At 41.4% G+C, this 20,023-nt stretch overlaps 1 protein-coding gene across 1 annotated transcript in view; it reads left to right on the top strand.

The window, feature by feature from the left end:
• Window positions 1-20,023, top strand: part of CFAP61 (cilia and flagella associated protein 61) — a 409,554-nt gene that overhangs the window by 100,567 nt on the left and 288,964 nt on the right. Inside the window, exons 12-15 of the mRNA XM_089686524.1 lie at window positions 3,650-3,689; window positions 6,344-6,483; window positions 15,783-15,909; window positions 17,783-17,860. Of these exons, the coding sequence (XP_089542650.1) occupies window positions 3,650-3,689; window positions 6,344-6,483; window positions 15,783-15,909; window positions 17,783-17,860 (385 nt within the window). The remainder of the gene's footprint in view (window positions 1-3,649; window positions 3,690-6,343; window positions 6,484-15,782; window positions 15,910-17,782; window positions 17,861-20,023) is intronic.

The following is a 20,023-nucleotide window of genomic DNA, read 5'->3' on the forward strand; positions in this document are numbered from 1 at the left end:
CCCATAGTAATTCATCCCCCATAGTAATTCATCCCCCATAGTAATTAATCCCCCATAGTAATTCATCCCCCATAGTAATTCATCCCCCATAGTAATTAATCCCCCATTTAGTAATTCATCCCCCATAGTAATTCATCCCCCATATAGTAATTCATCCCCCATAGTATTTCATCCCCATATAGTAATTAATCACTCATAGTAATTCATCCCCCATATAGTAATTCATCCCCCATAGTAATTCATCCCCCATAGTAATTCATCCCCCATATAGTAATTAATCCCCCATAGTAATTCATCCCCCATATAGTAATTCATCCCCCATAGTAATTCATCCCCCCTATAGTAATTCATCCCCCATATTAATTCATCCCCCATATTAAGTCCCCAAGCCCCCCCTGTGTCAATTCACTTACCTTTGCTCCGCGCGTTCCTCTCGCCGTTCCGGTGAAGCATGAAAATCTGTCTCCTATGAGGATCTGTCCCCCTCGACGTATCTGCGCATGTGCCAGTTTCAGGCATTAGCAGCCGATCGGCGATCTCCGGCACATGCGCAGATACGTCGAGGGGGACAGATCATCCTGACAGTGTCACGCTCCGCGGGCCGGATTAAAAGGTCCACCGGGCCGTATACGGCCCGCGGGCCGTAGTTTGCCCATTGCTGTTCTAATGATTGGTCTATTTGTGAGCCGAGGCCACATGTTACGGATGAAATTGCAATTTTTCCCACGGCACACCAGACAATATCTCACGGCACACTAGTGTGCCGCGGCACAGTGGTTGAAAAACGCTGGTCTAGTGAACTGTGATTGACCTAATCCTTTACTTTCTCATGTATGTACATACTGCTATTTACTGCAACCTGTGACAGTATATTGGGTTCATTTACCACTAACTAGTTTGATGTTTACTTCTTGACACTGAACTTTCATTGTTGTTGTGTGCAGGGTATCTATATTTGTGCTTCCAGTCGCTGTGCAGTATCCATTTCCTTAACCTGGTGTGTCAGTGGGGCTGAGGTCATTCTCAGAATCGAGGGAGAAGAACAGAGAACCCAATTTACCAAGCGGCTCCTGTGGGGGTAGTGCTACAATTGTAGTAGCTATTGCTACTAAAGTGATCGGCCCTGTGCCAAGTGGCTGCCCTACTGCACACTGGTCACAAGGGGTCTCGTGCATGGTACTGCTGCCATTCACAGAATGCCTTGTATTTTTCGAATGACTACAAGGCATTCTTAGATTGGATGAGGTGAAGATCATGATATCACCACTCCTCCTTTCCATCTTGTCCAATAAGAGAGCGCCTTTTTTTTTTCATTAGAAAAATACAAGGCATTCTGTGAATGGCAGCAGTACTGTACGGGCAACACCCTGTGGTCAATGTGCAGTAGGACAGTCACTTGGCACAGGATTCAGAAGATCATGGTGATTACTGTAGTAGCACCAACTAGTACAGTGATTGTCATCTTCCACAAAGGGCCAGTTTATTGTCATTCAGACTTTAGGGGGTGGGCATTGGTCAGTGGGAGTCATTAATGCTCCAGTGTCAGTGGGAGTAAACAATGTCCCAGGCATGGTGAGTAGTGAGAGTAAAAACATTACATAGCACCTGTGGTCAGTTGGAGGAGGAATAGTACCCCATCATTTGTGTCAGTGGAAAGAACAGTGCACCATCATTGGTATTAATGGGAGGAAAAATGCCCTATTGTTGGTGTCAGAGCAAATGCTGCATTGTTGTTGTCAGTGGGAGGAATAGTGACCCACGGTTGGTGTCAGTGGAAGGGATTATGCCCCCCTGTTGGTGTCAGTGGAAGAAATTACGCCCCACTGCTGGTATTAGTGGAAGGAATAATGCCCCATTGTTGGTGTCAAAATAAGAGGGTTTGTCCCATCATTGGTGTCAGAGGAAGGAATTGCATCTTATTGTTGGTGTCAGAGGAAGGAATTATGCCCTACTGCTGGTTTCAGTGGGAGAAATAGTGCCTCGTAGCAGTGGGAGGGGAGGAATAGTGTCTCAAGGGCTAGATAAAAGCAGGTAAAGGGCTGCAGTTTGGAGATCTCTGTGCTAGATACAGCTGCATTGCAAAAGGAGCTTTTGTTTATCGGGCCTTTCTCAAAGCACTTCCTCATTGCTAAAATCATATAGACTGGTGTCAACTTGGAGCGTGTAGTTTATCTATACGTGATCAGGACACCAGACTTCTGCAAAAGGGAGAGCACACTGTTATTTTTTGCAACAAAAAAAAAATTTTGGTTGAAAAAGTTAACTGACTAATTACTGATACTAGGTTTTAACAGAAACCACACAATGAATAGCACATATAATTTGGCTAAACTAAACTCTCTCAATCAACATTCAATTTTTTTATTCCTTTTGCTACTATCCTTAGTAAATAGATAGGAAAGCATATATTTACTTGTTTTAACCTTTTACCTTATTGGTTTTGTTTTACGTTTTTTCAGTTGCTTCCTGGCTTCTGGCCTAGGCCAAAATTATGTCATACATCCCAGGAGTCTTCATTGGCAGGTTTTTCTTTCATCGGGGGAGGGGCTTTCTCAGCTAAGCACACTCTCCCACCTGCATGCCTGAGCTAAAGGCATATGGATTTCAGGAATTAACTGGTACATGAATCATCTGTCCTTACTCCAGATGGCAGTGGCTAGAAATGATAGGGGGGGGGGGGTGTTTTTCAAAGTTATTTCTCAACAAAAGCATGGGGATATGGATGGATGGGTGAGTTTGCTTTGCTTTGGCGCCCAGATACAGTTGAGTTCTGCTTTAAAGCTGATCTCTAGCTTTTAGTAAAATTTAAATAGTTTGTTTGGACCAAGCTGGTCCAAACGAATTACTTACTTCACTAACAGTTGCAGAGGCTGTGTGTGCTGTGCGAATTGTATGCAGCCTCAGCTATATACAGTGTACAGTGCTGCGTTCCAACAGAGGGATGAGGACTTCTAGTCTCACTCCCAGAACAAAATTGAGTTGGCTGAGCAGTGCCCAGCCTTTCACAAGGAGCTTTGTATTCTATGAATGAATACAAAGTTTCCTCTGATTGGCTGAGTCAGAATTCATGACGTCATCAGCCCACCTCTTCGGCTCAACCAATCAAAGAAGCTTTGTATTCGTTCATAAAATACAAAGCTCCTTGTGAAAGGCTTAGCACAGTGTAGCCCAACCAGGGACGGACTGACCATTTGTAAACTCGAGCACTGCCCGAGGGCCCGGGGTCAGTAGAGGGCCCCATGAGATGCCCCTGGTACCTTTTTCATAGGCTTTTTTGAGTTTGGGCAAGGACACAGGGGCCCCATGATCCCCTATTGCCCGGGGGCCCCATGAGTTGTCAGTCCGCCCCTGAGCCCAACTCGATTTTTTTTTTTGGTAGATGGATGTGAAGTCGTTGTATACCATTTGTACCCGAGACTGCATACAGCTACTGCATCTGTTAGCAAAGTAGTTTCTTTGGACCAGCTTGGTCCAAACAAACTATTTAAACTGCACTAAAAGCTGGAGATCAGCTTTAAAACATCCGATTTTTAAATGCATAGAAAATGAACAAGCTTTATTTTTCTCATAATACTTATGAAATACAATGCAGTTCAGCATTTTGTTGTTTGAGATGTTTATTTACTTTAACTTGTTCTTTATTTTGTAGGTCTATTGACTTTTTAAGTCATGTTTTCAGCCTTTTTCCTGTAAGTATATCTAACCTACCCTGTGAAAGCTTGACAATTACTGTGAATGAGTTTCTGACCAGCAGTATAAGACAGCATTGAGACACAGGCTGCAGATACAGAAGCTTAGACTATGGGTGCAGCAAAGACCAGGCTGGGGTGCAGCAGAAGCTTAGACTATGGGTGCAGCAAAGACCAGGAGGGGGTGCAGCAGAAGCTTAGACTATGGGTGCAGCAGAAGCTTAGACTTTGGGGTAGAAAAAACCAGGCTGGAATGCAGGAAAGGTTAGACTGCGGGGCAGCAAAGACTAGGCTGGGGTGCAGCAGAAGCTTAGACTGCGGTGCAGCAAAGACTAGGCTGGGGTACAGCAGAAGCTTAGACTGTGGGGCAGCAAAGACTAGGCTGGGGTGCAGCAGAAGCTTAGACTGTGGGGTAGCAAAAAACAGGCTGGGGTGCAGCAGAAGCTTAAACTATGGGTGAAGCAAAGACCAGGCTGGGGTGCAGCAGAAGCTTAGACTATGGGTGCAGCACAGACCAGGCTGGGGTGCAACAGAAGCTTAGACTATGGGTGCAGCACAGACCAGGCTGGGGTGCAGCAGAAGCTTAGACTATGGGTGCAGCAAAGACCAGGCTGGGGTGCAGCAGAAGCTTAGACTATGGGTGCAGCACAGACCAGGCTGGGGTGCAGCAGAAGCTTAGACTGTGAGTGCAGCAAAGACCAGGCTGGGGTGCAGCAGAAGCTTAGACTGTGAGTGCAGCAAAGACCAGGCTGGGGTGCAGCAGAAGCTTAGACTGTGGGTGCAGCAAAGACCAGGCTGGGGTGCAGCAGAAGCTTAGACTGTGAGTGCAGCAAAGACCAGGCTGGGGTGCAGCAGAAGCTTAGACTGTGGGTGCAGCAGAGACTTGAGCTGCAGGTAGAGCAGTAACTGGGCAGATGCAACACAGAGTTAAAACCTGGAAGTGTGTGTGAGATAAAAGAGGTGCTATCCCTAGAATGGGGAAGATGAGCTACCATGAAATGCTGTTACTACGAGGGGCGTTCAAGTCTAACCGGGACTTTTGAATTTATATAATAAAAGAACAAATTTCAAGGATATTATTTGTTGACATAATGCTGTGCTACATTTATACATTTATCACAGCATTTATCTAATGCCTGGAAAGCTTCAGCATAGAAAGATGGTCTGTACTTCGGAACCATCCCAGGACAGCCTGCTTCACCTTGTCATCAGTGCTAAAATGCTGACCTCCGAGGAACTCTTTTAGGGGTCCAGTTTCATGACAGGTTATGCGTCAATTATCCAGGGTCAGCCGTTCCATGTGCTGAATGTTCACAGGAATGACTGTTGTGCGCTGGGAACCACCGCGGCTGGGATCCTCACTAATGGACGTATGGCCATCTTTGAAACCTTTACACCATTCAGATGTCTTACTGTGGCTGAGCGTCTCATCACCGTACTGTGCTTGAAATCTTCTGTAGATACCTGTGGGTTTTACACCTTCGTTCACAAGAAATGTCATCACCACACGCTGTTCCATGCACCCAGTAACACTGTTGCCTTCCATCTTGATTAACAGTCTCTGGCCTGGCCCTTGACATGTGCATTGCCCATCAGTAATAGGACACACTTGCCACTTACTACTGCGTGTAGTACCATCAAGCTAGCATTGCTTCCAGGGGTGGACTGACAACTCATGGGGCCCCCGGGCAATAGGGGATCATGGGGCCCCTGTGTCCTTGCCCAAACTCAAAAAAAACCTATGAAAAAGGTACTAAGGGCATCTCATGGGGCCCCCTACTGACCCCGGACCCACGGGCAGTGCCCGAGTTTCTAAATAATCAGTCTGACCCTGATTGCTTCTTATACCTGTAAAATTAAAAGTCCTGGTTTGAGTTGAACGCCCCTTGTATTTTCTGTGATTGTCCAGTCACATGGTGGAGAAGATGCCTGAGAGTGAAAGTGAAGCTGAAGTGAAGAAAATTCAGGTCCCCTCCCCTGCTAGACAATACTGTGCTGGGTGAAAAGTTCGGGACTGGATGGACAGTAATACAGATTATTTGGCAGTTATAACAGCTCTTATATACTGTATGTATTTTACCTTTGTATTTATTTGTTTGATTGTAGCTCAACTTTAACTCTAAAAGCTATAACGTTTGTTTTATATAGACACGATTATAGGACACCATATATATTTTTCCATACTTGTATCCTGTATCTAACCTCCATGCAGTAGGTGTTTCTTGTGGAAACAAAGTAATGTAAACTGGAGTCATATGGAGGTGTTCCCATAAGACCACCGCTAATATGTTTAATTTTTTAGCCTCTCTTAGAAGAAATGAAGGATGGCTCCAGTTTTTCATTTCTTGCAATTTTTCCTTTATTTAACTTTATTGTTTCCCAGTAATGATTACGTTAAATATGCGAGAAAAACAAGCATTGCAATTAAATTATCCTCAGAATTAATGGAGGTAAAATATTGTCACTCATGTAATGTTATGGTATTGTTTATTTATAAGTCCCGGTGCCAGCCTGTTCCACCTCTAGTGCATGAAATCATTCCAAGCTAATACCGTGAGCTCTGATGCATGAAACATTTTAATTAATTAGTGTTAATTCCCAGGTGGATGGTATGCATGGATTCCATTAATATGATTTGTGTTTCATTGCTCAAGGATAAAGACTTTTGCATCATTACGGTTCCTCACCTGACCCCTGAATTTCCTCTGCTGCAAAGCTTTGTGCGCGCCATCCCACTGAGTACGTGCACCTTGCCTCAGGAGCTTTATATTTTCCACCGTGCCGGCTTGATCAAGTAAGTGGAAAATCAGCTCTCCAATCTATGACAGTCTTTTCAAACCTGCACTCTTGTGAATATAGTGCGACCATATCTTCTCATGTCAGTGCACAGCTCCAGGGTTTGGGGATGCTGCTTTCATTTATTTTCTGAAGCTTTCTGGCAACTTAATTAATAAAATCCATAAAGCAGTACATCCAGCTGGAGGCCCCTATATATTAGATCTGTCTTTATTTAAATGGTTACTGTTATGAAAGTAGGACACGAATCAATCTCTTAAATAATGGATGCTAGCACAATCTGTCAGATTTTGGCTGATTCATAAAAATGTCATGGCTTTGACTATAAATAAGTATATATTTTTGATTGTTTAAAGTGACTACAACTGAGGGATGGAAGACTGGGAATACAACAGGTTGCAGATGTGACAGTTTTAGATAGAGAAAACAACTTTAGTCCTCATGCACACTGGACGTTTTAATACCGCTGGTAACGTTAGCAGTGTAAAGTTGCGTTAAAAATGTGAGTTTTTCAGCTTTTTTTAGAGTTTTTGCATTAGCGTTTAGCGGCGTTTTCCTACGATTTTCCGTGTTTGCATTTTTTAGCCTTTTTTTTAACCAAAAAAAAGTCCAAAAATGCTGGGTTGCTGCGTTTTATCACATTTCGCCGTGTTTTTCAGAGTTAGAGCATTTTTACAGCTAAAAAAATACATAAATAAATCCCAATAAATGTGTGTAAACAATACCAATGATAGTAAAAATTAAACATAAACATTGTATTTGTGAATAGTGGAGTATTAAGTCCACTTATTATAATTCAGTCTGTGAACACTGTCCAGTGCAGTAAAAGTTCTTATAAACATGCAATCTGTGCTCCACTTCTGTCTTATGTCTATAAACACCCCATGACCTCTGCTACCTGTAACTCTAAGGCTCCATGCACACGGGGCATTTTAATAACGCTGGCAACGTTAGCTGTGTAAAGTCACGTTAAAAACTTGAGTTTTTCAGCGTTTTTTAGCATTTTTGTATTAGCGATTACTGGCATTTTGCTGTTTTTTAGCGGTTTTTAGCATTTTTTGGAAGTTTTTTTAGTAAAAGTCAAACACTGGTTTGCCGCGATTTACCATGTTTTACTGTGTTTTTACAGCTAAAAAACTCTAGAAAGACACTAGTCCTGGGTTTTTTCCAGCCAAAAAACGTCCCTGCCAAAAAACATTGATTGCAGTCTGTGTGCATGAACACATAGGATAGCATGCTGGGGGGTTTACTAGCTGTAGAAAAAAATGTCAAAAGCCAAAAACAGCAGCTGTAAAAATGTCCAGTGTGCATGAGGACTTCAGGTACCCTTACGCAAGGGTAATGATTCTTCATGAAATGATAGTGGCAGTTTTGAATGATGGCTGCAGTGTGCCCTCCAATGACATGCTGATAGGTTAATTGGCTCCTGTCTAAATTGGCTCTAGTAAGTGTATGTATGCATGTGTGACCTTAAATTATAAACTCCTTGAGGGCAAAGACTGATGTGAATATGTGAAGCATTGCGTAAAATGTTGGTACTGCTCAAACCTTGAGGAAGGGGATATACCCCGAAAGCTTGTCCTCAGAATTGTATGTTAGTGCAAATAAAAAATGTATCATGGACAGTACTCAATTGTTTCTGTCCCAAGTGCTCTAATACAGCTACAATCACCTTGGTACTATATAAATATCTGTAAATAGAATATAGGCAGCCATTATGCTGCAAACTGTACATTCAGAAATTCAGAATTATATCTTATTCTATGTGACCCAGACAGTAAGGATCTGACATTCTTGTGGATTGCTACAAGAAAAATTCCACTGCTTGTGAAATAAATGTCCATCTTTAGACAATCTTTGAGTAATACAAAACTGCATTAGTTCAAGCTAATCTGAACAAAAATTCTAACTACATTTTTTCACAGTGGGGACAATTCAGTAAAGATCGCATGCGTTATGTTGCTCACTTGACCACATATCGCATGTGATCATGAAAACGTCACTCCACTATTGCTTTTATGCAGTATTTACCACAAACAGCAAAAATGCTTGCTAAATACTGCATAAGGAGGCATTAAAGTCAATTCACAGAAGGAAATAAATAAATAAATGCAGTAATTAAGTAGTGGTTCAGACTTGTGATAAGTATGGGAAATGTCAGACCTAGTTTAGGAGATCTGTGCTTGGTTTGAAAAAACAGGTGGGAAAGTGCAAGCCAGACCAGGTAGCAGCTAGATTCCACTCAGGAGTTGTCTCTGGAGGCTGGCACACTGCATAGCACAGACGATGGAGCCCTTTTAATGCAATCTTCTGGAATTTAAAGTAATGCAGAAGAGCAAGAAGTGAAGATCAAGAGTGGTCCTTTTAAAGGAAAGATGCTTTAAGGAGTGCATGTTGCTGGATAATTACACGGATGCTAATATCCTCCAGAAATTATGAAGCTATATGCCCAACTCATAGGTTACCTTGAGCCCTCAACCCAGCAAAGTCATGCCATACCAGTCGTGAATAAATTGTTGGCTGTATTACATTTATTTTGGGAGAGTATCCTATCAGATGGTAGCTGGCAAGATATTGGGAATTTTGCAGGCATAATTTTCTCGTCTCCTCACCAATATATTTCATGGTTTCTGTGTAATAGCACCCAACTATATTAACTTTCCGGAGTCTCATCAGGAGTGGGATCAAGTTAAAATGGATTTTTATCGGAGTCCAGAATCCCAAATGTGTTTGGTGTAATTGACAAATATAACGCATGCAATATATTAAAAAAGGCTGTGCACTATTTTATCACATACTTGGATGCGGGAAAATATCGCTTGTCCCCACTATCTTTTGGAATTGATTAAAGTGGTTCTAAAGGCTCAAGGTTTTTTATCGAGCCTTGGGGGGCCCTGTCAATTTATAAATCGCCTGGAGGAATATTGTCAGCCAAACAGTGACTACATCCTTACAGATATAGTCATTTTTAGGCATTCAGGCAGCCGCAGGTGCTGCAGCTGCCTTAAAGTGGTATTCAAGCTTTGTGGAGTTTTGTTTGCATTAAAATAACAAACATGTCATACTTACCTGCTCTGTAGTTTTGCACAGATCAGCCCTGATCCTCCTCTTCTCGTGTTCTTGGCCAGTGCTTCTGGCTCCTCCTGTTTAGGGAGTGCCCACCATAGTAAGTTGCCTTCTATGGGGGCACTCATGTGGGCTCACTGCAGACCCACTTCATCTTCATTTTCATGTCTTCTATATAATTGGGTTTTTTTTTGGTAGGTCGGCCTTCTTTGTGATTGGGCCTTTGGGAGCAGGTGAGAGGGTCTCTTTACCCTCTTTTTGAGATTTGTTGGTATATAGACTTGGGACCAGCAGGAATACATTTAGCTCTGAGAAAGGGGGTTCATCTCCCAAAACGCATCAGCTTATCCCTATTAAGGGCACAGCATTGCATTAACTGTCATTGCGGACCACACATTCTGCTTTTAATTTCCGTTGGCTTGTGAATATACATCTATTTGTTTATTCAATAAATACGTGGATTACCACGGTAATGCACGATGAGAGTACGCCCTTGTCTGTTTTTGTTCACTCCTGACCCTCCCTGTCTACGTCTATTGACACAGACAGGGTGGATTGTCTCCGCCTATTGACACAGACAGGGTGGATTGTCTCCGCCCCCTGCTCCCTATCACATAATTTGATTGACAGCAGTGGGACCCAATGGCTCTTGTTGCTATCAATCTGTCCAGTAACAAGGGAGAGAGCCGCTTCTCTGCATATTGCTGGATCAAGATGGGGCTCAGGTAAGTATAAGGGGGGCTGGGGGCAACCTCTGGCACAGAAGGGTTTTGTACCCCCATGCATAGAATGCATGAAGATAAAAAACCTTCAGCCTCTACATTCACTGTAATACAATTGGCAAATTGCAGCTGTTTAGTGTGGATGGGGAATTTGATTGACTTTTCTCATTCAGCCCATTGGACTAAATGAGAGAAATCTAACTGTATGGCTAGCCTTTTGAGTACATATATCATAAATGATTACAAACTGAAGCTGACCATACATGGTGGGATCTGATTATTCAGAAATGAACAATCAGACTACAGGAAATGTTTCACTCAACATGCTCATACATTGGTTGCTTCATAGGTGTAGCTTACAATGGCAGTAATGTGAGGTTCAAATTATCTCTGCTTTATTAGAAGAAGTAAATAGAATTACAGATGAAGAATTTCAGCCTCCAAAATCCCTAATAAAGTCAATTCCACTTTCACAAGGTCCGCCAATTTGATCACTCTCACTTAATACACATGTCATGTCATGTGGAATAATGAACCTCGATCACTCAATGGACAGTTTTTAGGGTAGCTAAGCTGCTGATCTATTCAATGCGCATTATATGAACAGATCTGAAAACTGTCTATACTAGAAAACTTTGTTATAAATAAAACTGTGGTATCAGTATAAAAATATCCAGAGAAAGAATTCTTTGTTGCCTCTGTATCAGCCAATCATATCCTAATAACTTCTAGTGCAGGCATGAAAATAAGTAGCACACACAGTTTTTTTTTCAAACACTTTAATAAATGGGACTGTCTGCTATTGTTTACCAAATATTAAATCTTTTGTCATCTCAGACAAGGTAGTTTAAAATTGTTTAGTGTAGTCACATTCACATATTGTTTAAATATTCCTAGTTTAAAACTACATGCACACTGGAGTCATTTCTAATAAGCGGTTCTCCCATATGATAGCTAAATCCCCCCTCTCCCTCCCCAGCAGTTTGGGTAATTAAACATGCAGAGCCCCATTAGACGCATACATTGATTCTTGCAGCTGGCAGACGCACTGTGTTTCTCTATGAGCCTGTTGTGTGCAGTACCGCACAAGCATAAGTTAGTTGCACCAACTTTAATAGGCTGGCTAATGTTACATCATGATTTAAAGTACAGAGCAGTCCAGTGAAGTCTATGGAGGCACATTATATGTACGCCTGATGGACTTGCTGATAGTCTGTTAGCTTATAGAATAAAATATGATTAATGAGAAATCTTAATTTTTTTTGAAGTGTTGGAAAAAGCAAGAGTGGCCTTTGGGGAAATATACAGTGTATCAAAATTTCAGTTCTACTAATGATGTGGTCTTGTTGCTTTTGATGCTTTTTTTCAGGCTGTAAATGCTCCTCTTCTTTTTTTGTGTAATTTGTTTATTGAAATAAACATTTAAAAACAAGAGAAGAGACTAAGAGACAGAGCAGTGAGTAGAGACAGATATGCTGTGTCCATATATTCTGAGGCCTTGTCCCCAGCTGCCCGCTGTCATGGGCAGCAGGTAAAGGCGTTCTATATACCATATAAGGGCCCCGTAGCTATTCAGGAGTTATGTTTCTGCACATGACCAGTAAGCCCCAGAATGGCAAGCAGGTTGTGTCATGACAGAACAATTATAATAAAACAAAAACATAAGTGAATGTGTGTGATGTCAATAAGGTAAGATTCAGGATACAGACATAAGAAAAAATGAAAAGAATGGAAGAAACCATATGAATAAACTTCAAAGCAACAATGATCACAAGGTACAAAACCATTCCAAACATGAGTAGAGCATCAAATTGAGCAAAAGGAAGGTCAATAGACTGTGAGGCTATTCATTGTCAAGTGGTAGATGATGGAAAACGTACTACGCACATATCAACAAATATCTGCGAAGGGGTGTTATCATCCAATCTCACCAATGAGATTCCCTAGCAGTCACATCAGTCAGGGGTCAATACCATCTGGAAATGCTCCTCATCTAATACACTTGTGAACGTATATGTGTGCATGGACACATAGTTGTTGATTTTCTAAAACTGGAGAGTACAAAATCTGGTGCAGCTCTGCGAAGAAACCAATCAGCTTCCAGGTTTTATTGTCAAAGCTTAATTGAAGCTGAAGTTAGAAGCTGATTGGCTACCATGCACAGCTGCACCAGATTTTGCACTCTCCAGTTTTAGTAAATCAACCCCATAGGCTAACATAGAAGTGGTGTTACAGGCTGAAAAAGAAACACCTTTTAAAAATGGTGTTTTTTTAAGCCCAGTGTGCATGAGGGTTTAAAGCAATGGTAGTCAACTTTTGGGGTTTAAGGGTCTCAAATGCAGTCCCTGATATCTCCAAAGGGCCACATTTAAACTTCATTAATATTATTGGCACTGCAACTATGTTCCATATTTGTGAAAGTGGAAAACCCAAATACTCCTGCGCTTAGGGATGGACTCTATGTCATCGGGATCACACAACGAATGTCTTGGAATATGCACGCCTTGCTGCCCTCAAAGAACCGGGGAGTCCAAAAGTACTAATGGAGAAAAATAGAAAACAGAGGGCGCACCGGCCTTGTGCATTACCTAGATTTAAAAGAAGGTATTCTACTCACAAAATTACATTAATATACGCATATCATATGAGACCGCTGTGTCCAATTCGCACTGCGGATGAGGCTAGTCCTCGAAATGCGTCAGGAAAAATTTGGATGTCCATCATTCTCATCACCATTTAGAAACACAGTGCGAATTGGACAGAGCGGTCTCATATGATGTGCTTATATTCATGTACTTTTTGTGAGTAGAATACCTTCTTTTAAATGTAATAAACATATTTTTAAAGGTAATGCACAAGGCCGGTGCGCCCTCTGTTTTGTTTTTCTCTATGTTCCATTGTTGTCTGAGAGGGATTCGCATACATCCATCTCTCTTCCCAGCAGCCTCCATATAGTAGATTTCTGACTAACGTGGATAATTATTTTGTTTAATCTTTATAATATGTAATGCCACAGAGTGATTGGAGACTGAAGTCATGCTGTAGGAAACAGACTAGAAATATGTTGCTAGTGATTACTGTTTAAAAAGGCTCCTTTACAAATCAGTCTCCCATTACTAATTGCCAGGGCCCAAGGGCTGTACTTCAAACATTAAAAGGCCCCATGTGGCCCTCGGGCCACAGGTTTGGTACCAGGGTTTTAAAGTAATTGTATTATATGAGCAATATGGGGTCTGCCAATACTGACCTACTTCCAAAAATGACGGTTGCCTTGCTATTTTTCTGGTTTTAGAACTTTCGGAAAACATTGACCTGGAACACATATGTAGACCAGTGAAATCCTTATCTGCATTCTTGTTTCAGGGTATTATATCAAAGGATTTAAGGGAAAGGGTCAAGCCTGACAACCAGGCCACTAGCTTTTTCAGAAGTGCTCAGTTATTGCGATTTCCATTTTTTTTATAGATGTTCTGAAAGGAGAACCTCAGCATGAAAAGATCCCTGTATGGGGGTGGGGTAGGTGTAGTATTGTTTCCATTTCCAACACACAGCTTGTCTGAGACGCCCCAACAGGAAAGCACTTGGGGTGCTTTAAACCTGAACATATCCAGATGAGTGAAACAGAGAACCTCCTGCATGGGTAAAGCACAACTTGCTATAAGCTCACATGTCCATTGAACTGTAATGTTTCATTTTTGTCCCACCTCACCCCAATCTAGGGATCTTTTAATTTTCTACTTTTCTTTAAAATATTCAACTAAGAAATAATACATTGCTACAATAATACTCCAAAAGCATTCAACATTTTCATTTATTTAGTCTTTCCATGTCTAATTAGAAAAAAATGCTTATATAATTTTTATGGTGATGAATTATAATAATGAGTTTGTTTGAATGATGTATTTGTATACAGAACATGGATATAAAATAGTAATGAACTTAGACAAACAGATAATAGAATCCAGACATCCATCAGTGCCATGGGAGTAAGCTTTAATTAATGAGCACAGATCAGAAAGATAAGAACATCGAGCCTAATTAATATTATGTCTACTGATGATTCTGTCTTTGTGGCGGTGTCCTAAAGTTAATAAAGAATCGCAGGTTTCATCTATGGGACACAAACACACTTAGCACTTTTGCACAAAATCTTTTCTTTTTGCTGTAAGGATGCCCTGCATTGCATTTCAGTGTTACTGAGTGCAACTTGGTCACATGTTAAATGGTGTGCTGTGAACTATTGTTAAAAAGGCACAGGTCACTTAAACAAATCATGGTAAAAACTCAGAAATGACCAACATACAACATATGAAATGTATATACAATATATATTGGTAACAATATGCATGTTTATTGTACAGCACAACTAGAAAATCTGCACATTTCATATTCCGGGTATGTGTATGTTGTACCATGTACTTGCATTAAAAATGATCCTGTTCTCTTTGCATTGATTCCTTTGTGTGAAATCCTTGGTGTTTCTGCCAGTCCCCTTGCTTTCCTATTCCAAATTGACCACACTAGGCATGAGAGCACATCCATCCCAGCGTAGACAGTTTTCTGACTGTGCTGGGAGCACAGCCTGTATGTCGTCCAATAATTGCACTTGTGTTACCATACCCCCCCTGTACAGCCATTCACTGAGAAGATCAGTGTACTGCTGTTTCTCTATATGCCTATACTCTATAGGCAGATTGCAGTCTTATTTAAAAAAAATCTAAGTGCAGTTAGAAAGACAAACATGCATTGAAATACAGTGCACCACCCAAGCTTTTATATCTTTAATCCTTTGTTAGGGCAAAAAGTGTGCATATCTAGTTTACAACTGATAATAAGATCTCCCAGCCCAGTACAGCCAGGGTTACTTACGGTAAACATAACCCTAAAGCCCACTCCCTAATATTACATGTAATGTAAAAGCTGGGTAGGATTTTAAGTAAGTAAAAATGTAAACAGCAAGTTTTATTTTTTTTGTAACAAATATAAAGTAGCTGTTATCTCAATTTGGATGCAAAAGTAGAAACACACTAAAAAAACATAAACATAAAAAAATATATTTTTGCTCAAATATTGTGTGTGTTGAGTGTGGTAAAAATGTTTAAGCTTAATAATTAGAACTTGAATGCATATAGTAAAATCCTCAATCTTATTGGAGCTAATTCTTGCTGTTTTGATAAGGGATGAAAGTGTGGGTTTTATATTATCCCAGTGCCACGCTTTACTCTGTGCTCTCGGAGATAGAAAACAGACTGTGTGCAGAAGTACTAAAAAGCCTGAGGGATTAATGTGCTAATGGTATTGTAGCTGCATTTCTCAGAGCTTCTCAGTGTTGCTTCCCGCCTCTGAATAATGGTGCTGAAAGAACAGCTCCTGTGGGTTTTTGCATTGAACATTGTGTGTCTAGCGGCACCCGCTTTATAATTGGCTGCATTAGTACAGTTAATCTGCAATTACATTTCATGAAGTCAGAAGCTAATTATTTGCATGGGTGTTTCACCTTCATTTTCAGCTTTTTACAGGTGAGGGAGGCAAAGTCCAGTGACATACCAGCTGTAGAAAAGCTCATAGGAACGCTGCCCCTCCGTGAAAGCCTATTGAAAGACCTGAAAATCTACAATGATGCCCGGAGAGATGCTGTGAGTGAAGTCATTCAGAAACTCTAGATTTACTTGGCTGTGGACCTGATCATCATGTATACCAGAATCGTCACATGATAAGCCATTATTATAAAGCAGAATCCCCCAACCTTTTTGATTGTATTCTGCAATAAAAGGGTCATTTATCGTCATCCTACTGTAAAAACTATTTTTTTTTTTTTGGTTGCTGCTGTAGAATTGGATTATCTACTGACGTTTAATATCTTTTGGTACTCCTAGGGATCTTAAATTGAACCTTTGCTTTGTCCATGCAAGTCAAAACAGCATGATCAAGCTGGCAGTCCCAACATCTGCACACACTTACTTCATTTAAAGTGGTTTTAAACCTCTGAAATGAAAAATAAACAAAGCATATAATTCTATAGTGTGTGCCTGCCTTAATCCAAAGCACCTAGTGTGAATCTTCTCTATCCCTTTCCTCTGCTATCTGCATGAGTCACTTCTGACAGTTAATGTGGACACCAAGCAATTCTGGGAGAGATCAACTCTCCCACTTGCACACAGCAGGTGTTTGACAGCCTTAGCTGTGATTTTTTTTCCCTATAAGACTATGTAGGTGGGGGTATGTCTTTTCCCTCCACTCAGGTCTCAGATTACATTCAGTTCCCTGCTCTGTGTTGTACAGTGTGTGTCAGAAGAGAGAAAGCAGAGAAAAAAATGCAGGTACAACTATGTAGGAGGATATGTTTCATCTATGTGCATCATCTAGTCACTTTAGTATTCGTAAAGTTTTACAACCACTTTAACTGCCCTGCATTTGCCAACTGAGAGCGACATGGAACTTACACAAAGCTGAGTGCATGAGTGTGCAGTTTCCAAGAATCAGGAGGAAGATGAGTAAGTCACATGCTCCCCATACCTGGAAGTACCATGTTATTTTTTGCTCTTGGCAGCTAAATGAAGAAATGAAGCAGTGAGTGTATGCTGCTGGTGAGGGCACAATTAAAATCAACGTGTTGCTTTACCTTACAAGTTCAGAGATCCATTCAACTGTTTTCTACTAGCAAACACAAATGCTCCTGTGCTTGGGGATGGCCTCGATGCAGGCTACAACCACATTAAGAATGTCCTGGAACATGCACACCTTGCTGCCCTCAAACAGACCGGGGGAATCCAAATATACTGAATGAGGAAAGAACAAACAGAGGGCGCACAGGCCTAGTGCATTACCATAAAAAATGTTTAATAAGAAATAAAGTAGGTGTTGTACTCACAAACGACAATAAAGTCAAGGCACGTCATAAAGAACAGCTGGGTCAACACCGCGCTGAGTAACAGTCCGCAATGGGGAGTGTAGACATCCAATAGGCTGACGCGTTTCGAGGACTTGCCTCTTCCTCAGAGCCTATTCCCTGAGGAAGAGCCCTGAGCCCTTCCTTAGGGCTCTGAGGAAGAGGCAAGTCCTCGAAACACATCAGCCTATTGGATGTCTACACTCCCTATTGCGGACTGTTACTCAGCGTGGTGTTGACCCAGCTGTTCTTTATGATGTGCTTTGACTACATTGTCGTTTGTGAGTACAACACCTACTTTATTTCTTATTAAACATTTTTTATGGTAATGCACTAGGCCTGTGCGCCCTCTGTTTGTTCTTTCCTCAACTGTTTTCTACTGTATGGAGGAGTTTTATGTTCCTTGACAGATTTATTTATTTCCTTGTATAATATAAGAAACACAGCACCAGGACAATTATTGAGTGACATTGCAAGTTCCTAAATAAGGCCCAAAGTTACCAATTACTATGCTATGTGGGAGTATGTTGGACAATACAGGTGGGAAAATAATGGATTGTAAAATTGTAATTGTGAATTAGAGTTTACAAACGACAACTTTTGTTTTTCTTTTATAATAGGATGGAACACCTGTTCAGGCATTTGTTGCTGAAGTAGCTGGCCAGATTGTTGGTGTTTCAGTACTAAGAAATGAAGAGGTATGATAGGTTATTTCTAATTCTGCAGACATTTTCAGCTAATAACTTCCTGTAATTACCCTAAATGAAGCTTTTGGATAGAAACAGAAAAGATAGAATGTTTATCAGGTTATTAAGAAGGTATAGTTGTGCTTGATGATGTTAGCTTGACATCATCCGCCACACTCATGATGCTGGTTCTTTTTCTCATGAGTATGGCACAGCAGACACAGTAAGTTAGAGGCCTTGTGTGCAGGAGAGTGGATCAGAAGTGACACCATGGCATGGATTAGCATGGTCAAGTTGACATAATTGGCTATGCCCATGCATTGCTGTTTAAAACTTATCTTCAAAGTGCTTCTGACTTCCACACAAAGTAGGACACAGTTACAGAGGCTCTTTGTGACTGCAATTCAGCTGCAATACTGGAACTGTGGCTGACAGTGTCAATCTGACATGATCAGCCAAGCCCATGCCATTGCCGCCAGTTGTTTGTGCTTCTGAGTTTCAGGCAGCACATAACACTAGCATGGTCAGTCACAGGACCTATGTGACCAATTTGACTCTTGTCTGTGCATTAGTCAGTAGTAGGGGACACTAGAGAGGGCCTCGGGAAACATTACCATCTACATGATGCTAAATCTCGAATGGGTCTTATTTATTTCTTATTTATTTATTACAGGTACTTATATAGCACCGTCAATGTACACAGCGCTTTACATTTTATATATATATATATATATATATATATATATATATTCACATCAGTCCCTAACCCTCAAGGGGCTTACAGTCTAAAGTCCCTAACTTACATTCATACATACACATACTAGGGCCAATTTAGACAGGAGCCAATTCACCTACCAGCATATCGTTGGAGTGTGGAAGGAAACCAGAGTACCCGGAGGAAGCCCATGCAGGCACAGGGAGAACATGCAAATTCCAGGCAGGTGGTTCTGTGGTTGGGATTCAAACCAATGACTCTAGTACTGCCAGGCAGGATTGCTAACCATTTAGCCACTGTGCTGCCCACAGATGAATACCAGGCATAGATATTTTATACATAGTTACATTGGCCCAGCTTGTACCAATGTAACTATGCATATTCCATATTTGGCCGATGCCCCTGAAAGCTGGAAATCACAGAAATAAACAGTGCTAATCCAGTGATCTCCACTTGCTTCCAGGACCTGCAGCTGCCCTACTGCATTCTGAACACAGGAGGTTGGCTACTTGGCACAAGTGCCATTCAGAGAATGCTTTGCATTTTCTGAACAAATGCAAAACATTCTCTGATTGGACAAGTTGGAGAGTGTGATGTTACTGTCCCACCTTTCCACCTCATCCAATCAGAGAGTTCTTTGCATTCATTGAGAAAATGTGAAGCATTCTCTGAATGGTGCCCAGCGACCATCCTCCAGTGGTCACAATGCAGCAGGGCAGCTGTTCAGCACGGGACCCAGAAACAAGTGGCTATCACTGGAGTTTCAGTGTCTACTTCAGGGATTTCCAGCTTCCATGTACATCAGCCAAGCTGGACAAATGTAACCACAGTATGTATAAGGCTAGGTTCATATTACCTCTGCTGGATTACACCTGTTCCCGCACTGCAACCACCCATACTGAAAAATGCAGGAGCTGTGTGCGGGTGCCATTAATGCTGCAATATAACTGCAAATTGCTCCCACACTGGGAACCGCATTGGGAACCACTCTGCACTTGCAGTTCCCATGCAGACTGATTTCTAAAATGCTGCAAGCACCTTTTCCCTGTGTTTCAGAAGACTCTGCAGCCTATTCGAAGAAATGGGCTGTCATGCTTGCGCAAACTGCAGCTGGCAGAGCCTTATCAATGTGAACCTAGCCTAAAATATCCATACCTGGAATTCTTCTTTTAAATACAAATTACAGAATGCATTCAAACCATCTTCAATAGAAGAACAAAGGACAGTGTCTACCAAGCCTCATCCTTCACTGTATTGTCAGGCTTACCAAACAAAGCAAAGAGTAATGTTCAAAGAGCAGAATTAGTGCTTTCCCTAAAGTTGAACTATGGACAAAAAAATAACCTTGCAGAGGGGCTCTTCCCCACTGGCAATGTTTAGGGAAAACATAAAAAGCAACTATAGTTACCTTCTTCCTTGCTCATTCATGCTTCCTTCTAGCTGCACGACTGTTCCTTGAA

Source organism: Staurois parvus, unplaced genomic scaffold, assembly GCF_062004578.1.
Source record: "Staurois parvus isolate SC_StPar_1 unplaced genomic scaffold, SC_StPar_1.0 ptg000401l, whole genome shotgun sequence".
NCBI classification, from domain to species: domain Eukaryota; kingdom Metazoa; phylum Chordata; class Amphibia; order Anura; family Ranidae; genus Staurois; species Staurois parvus.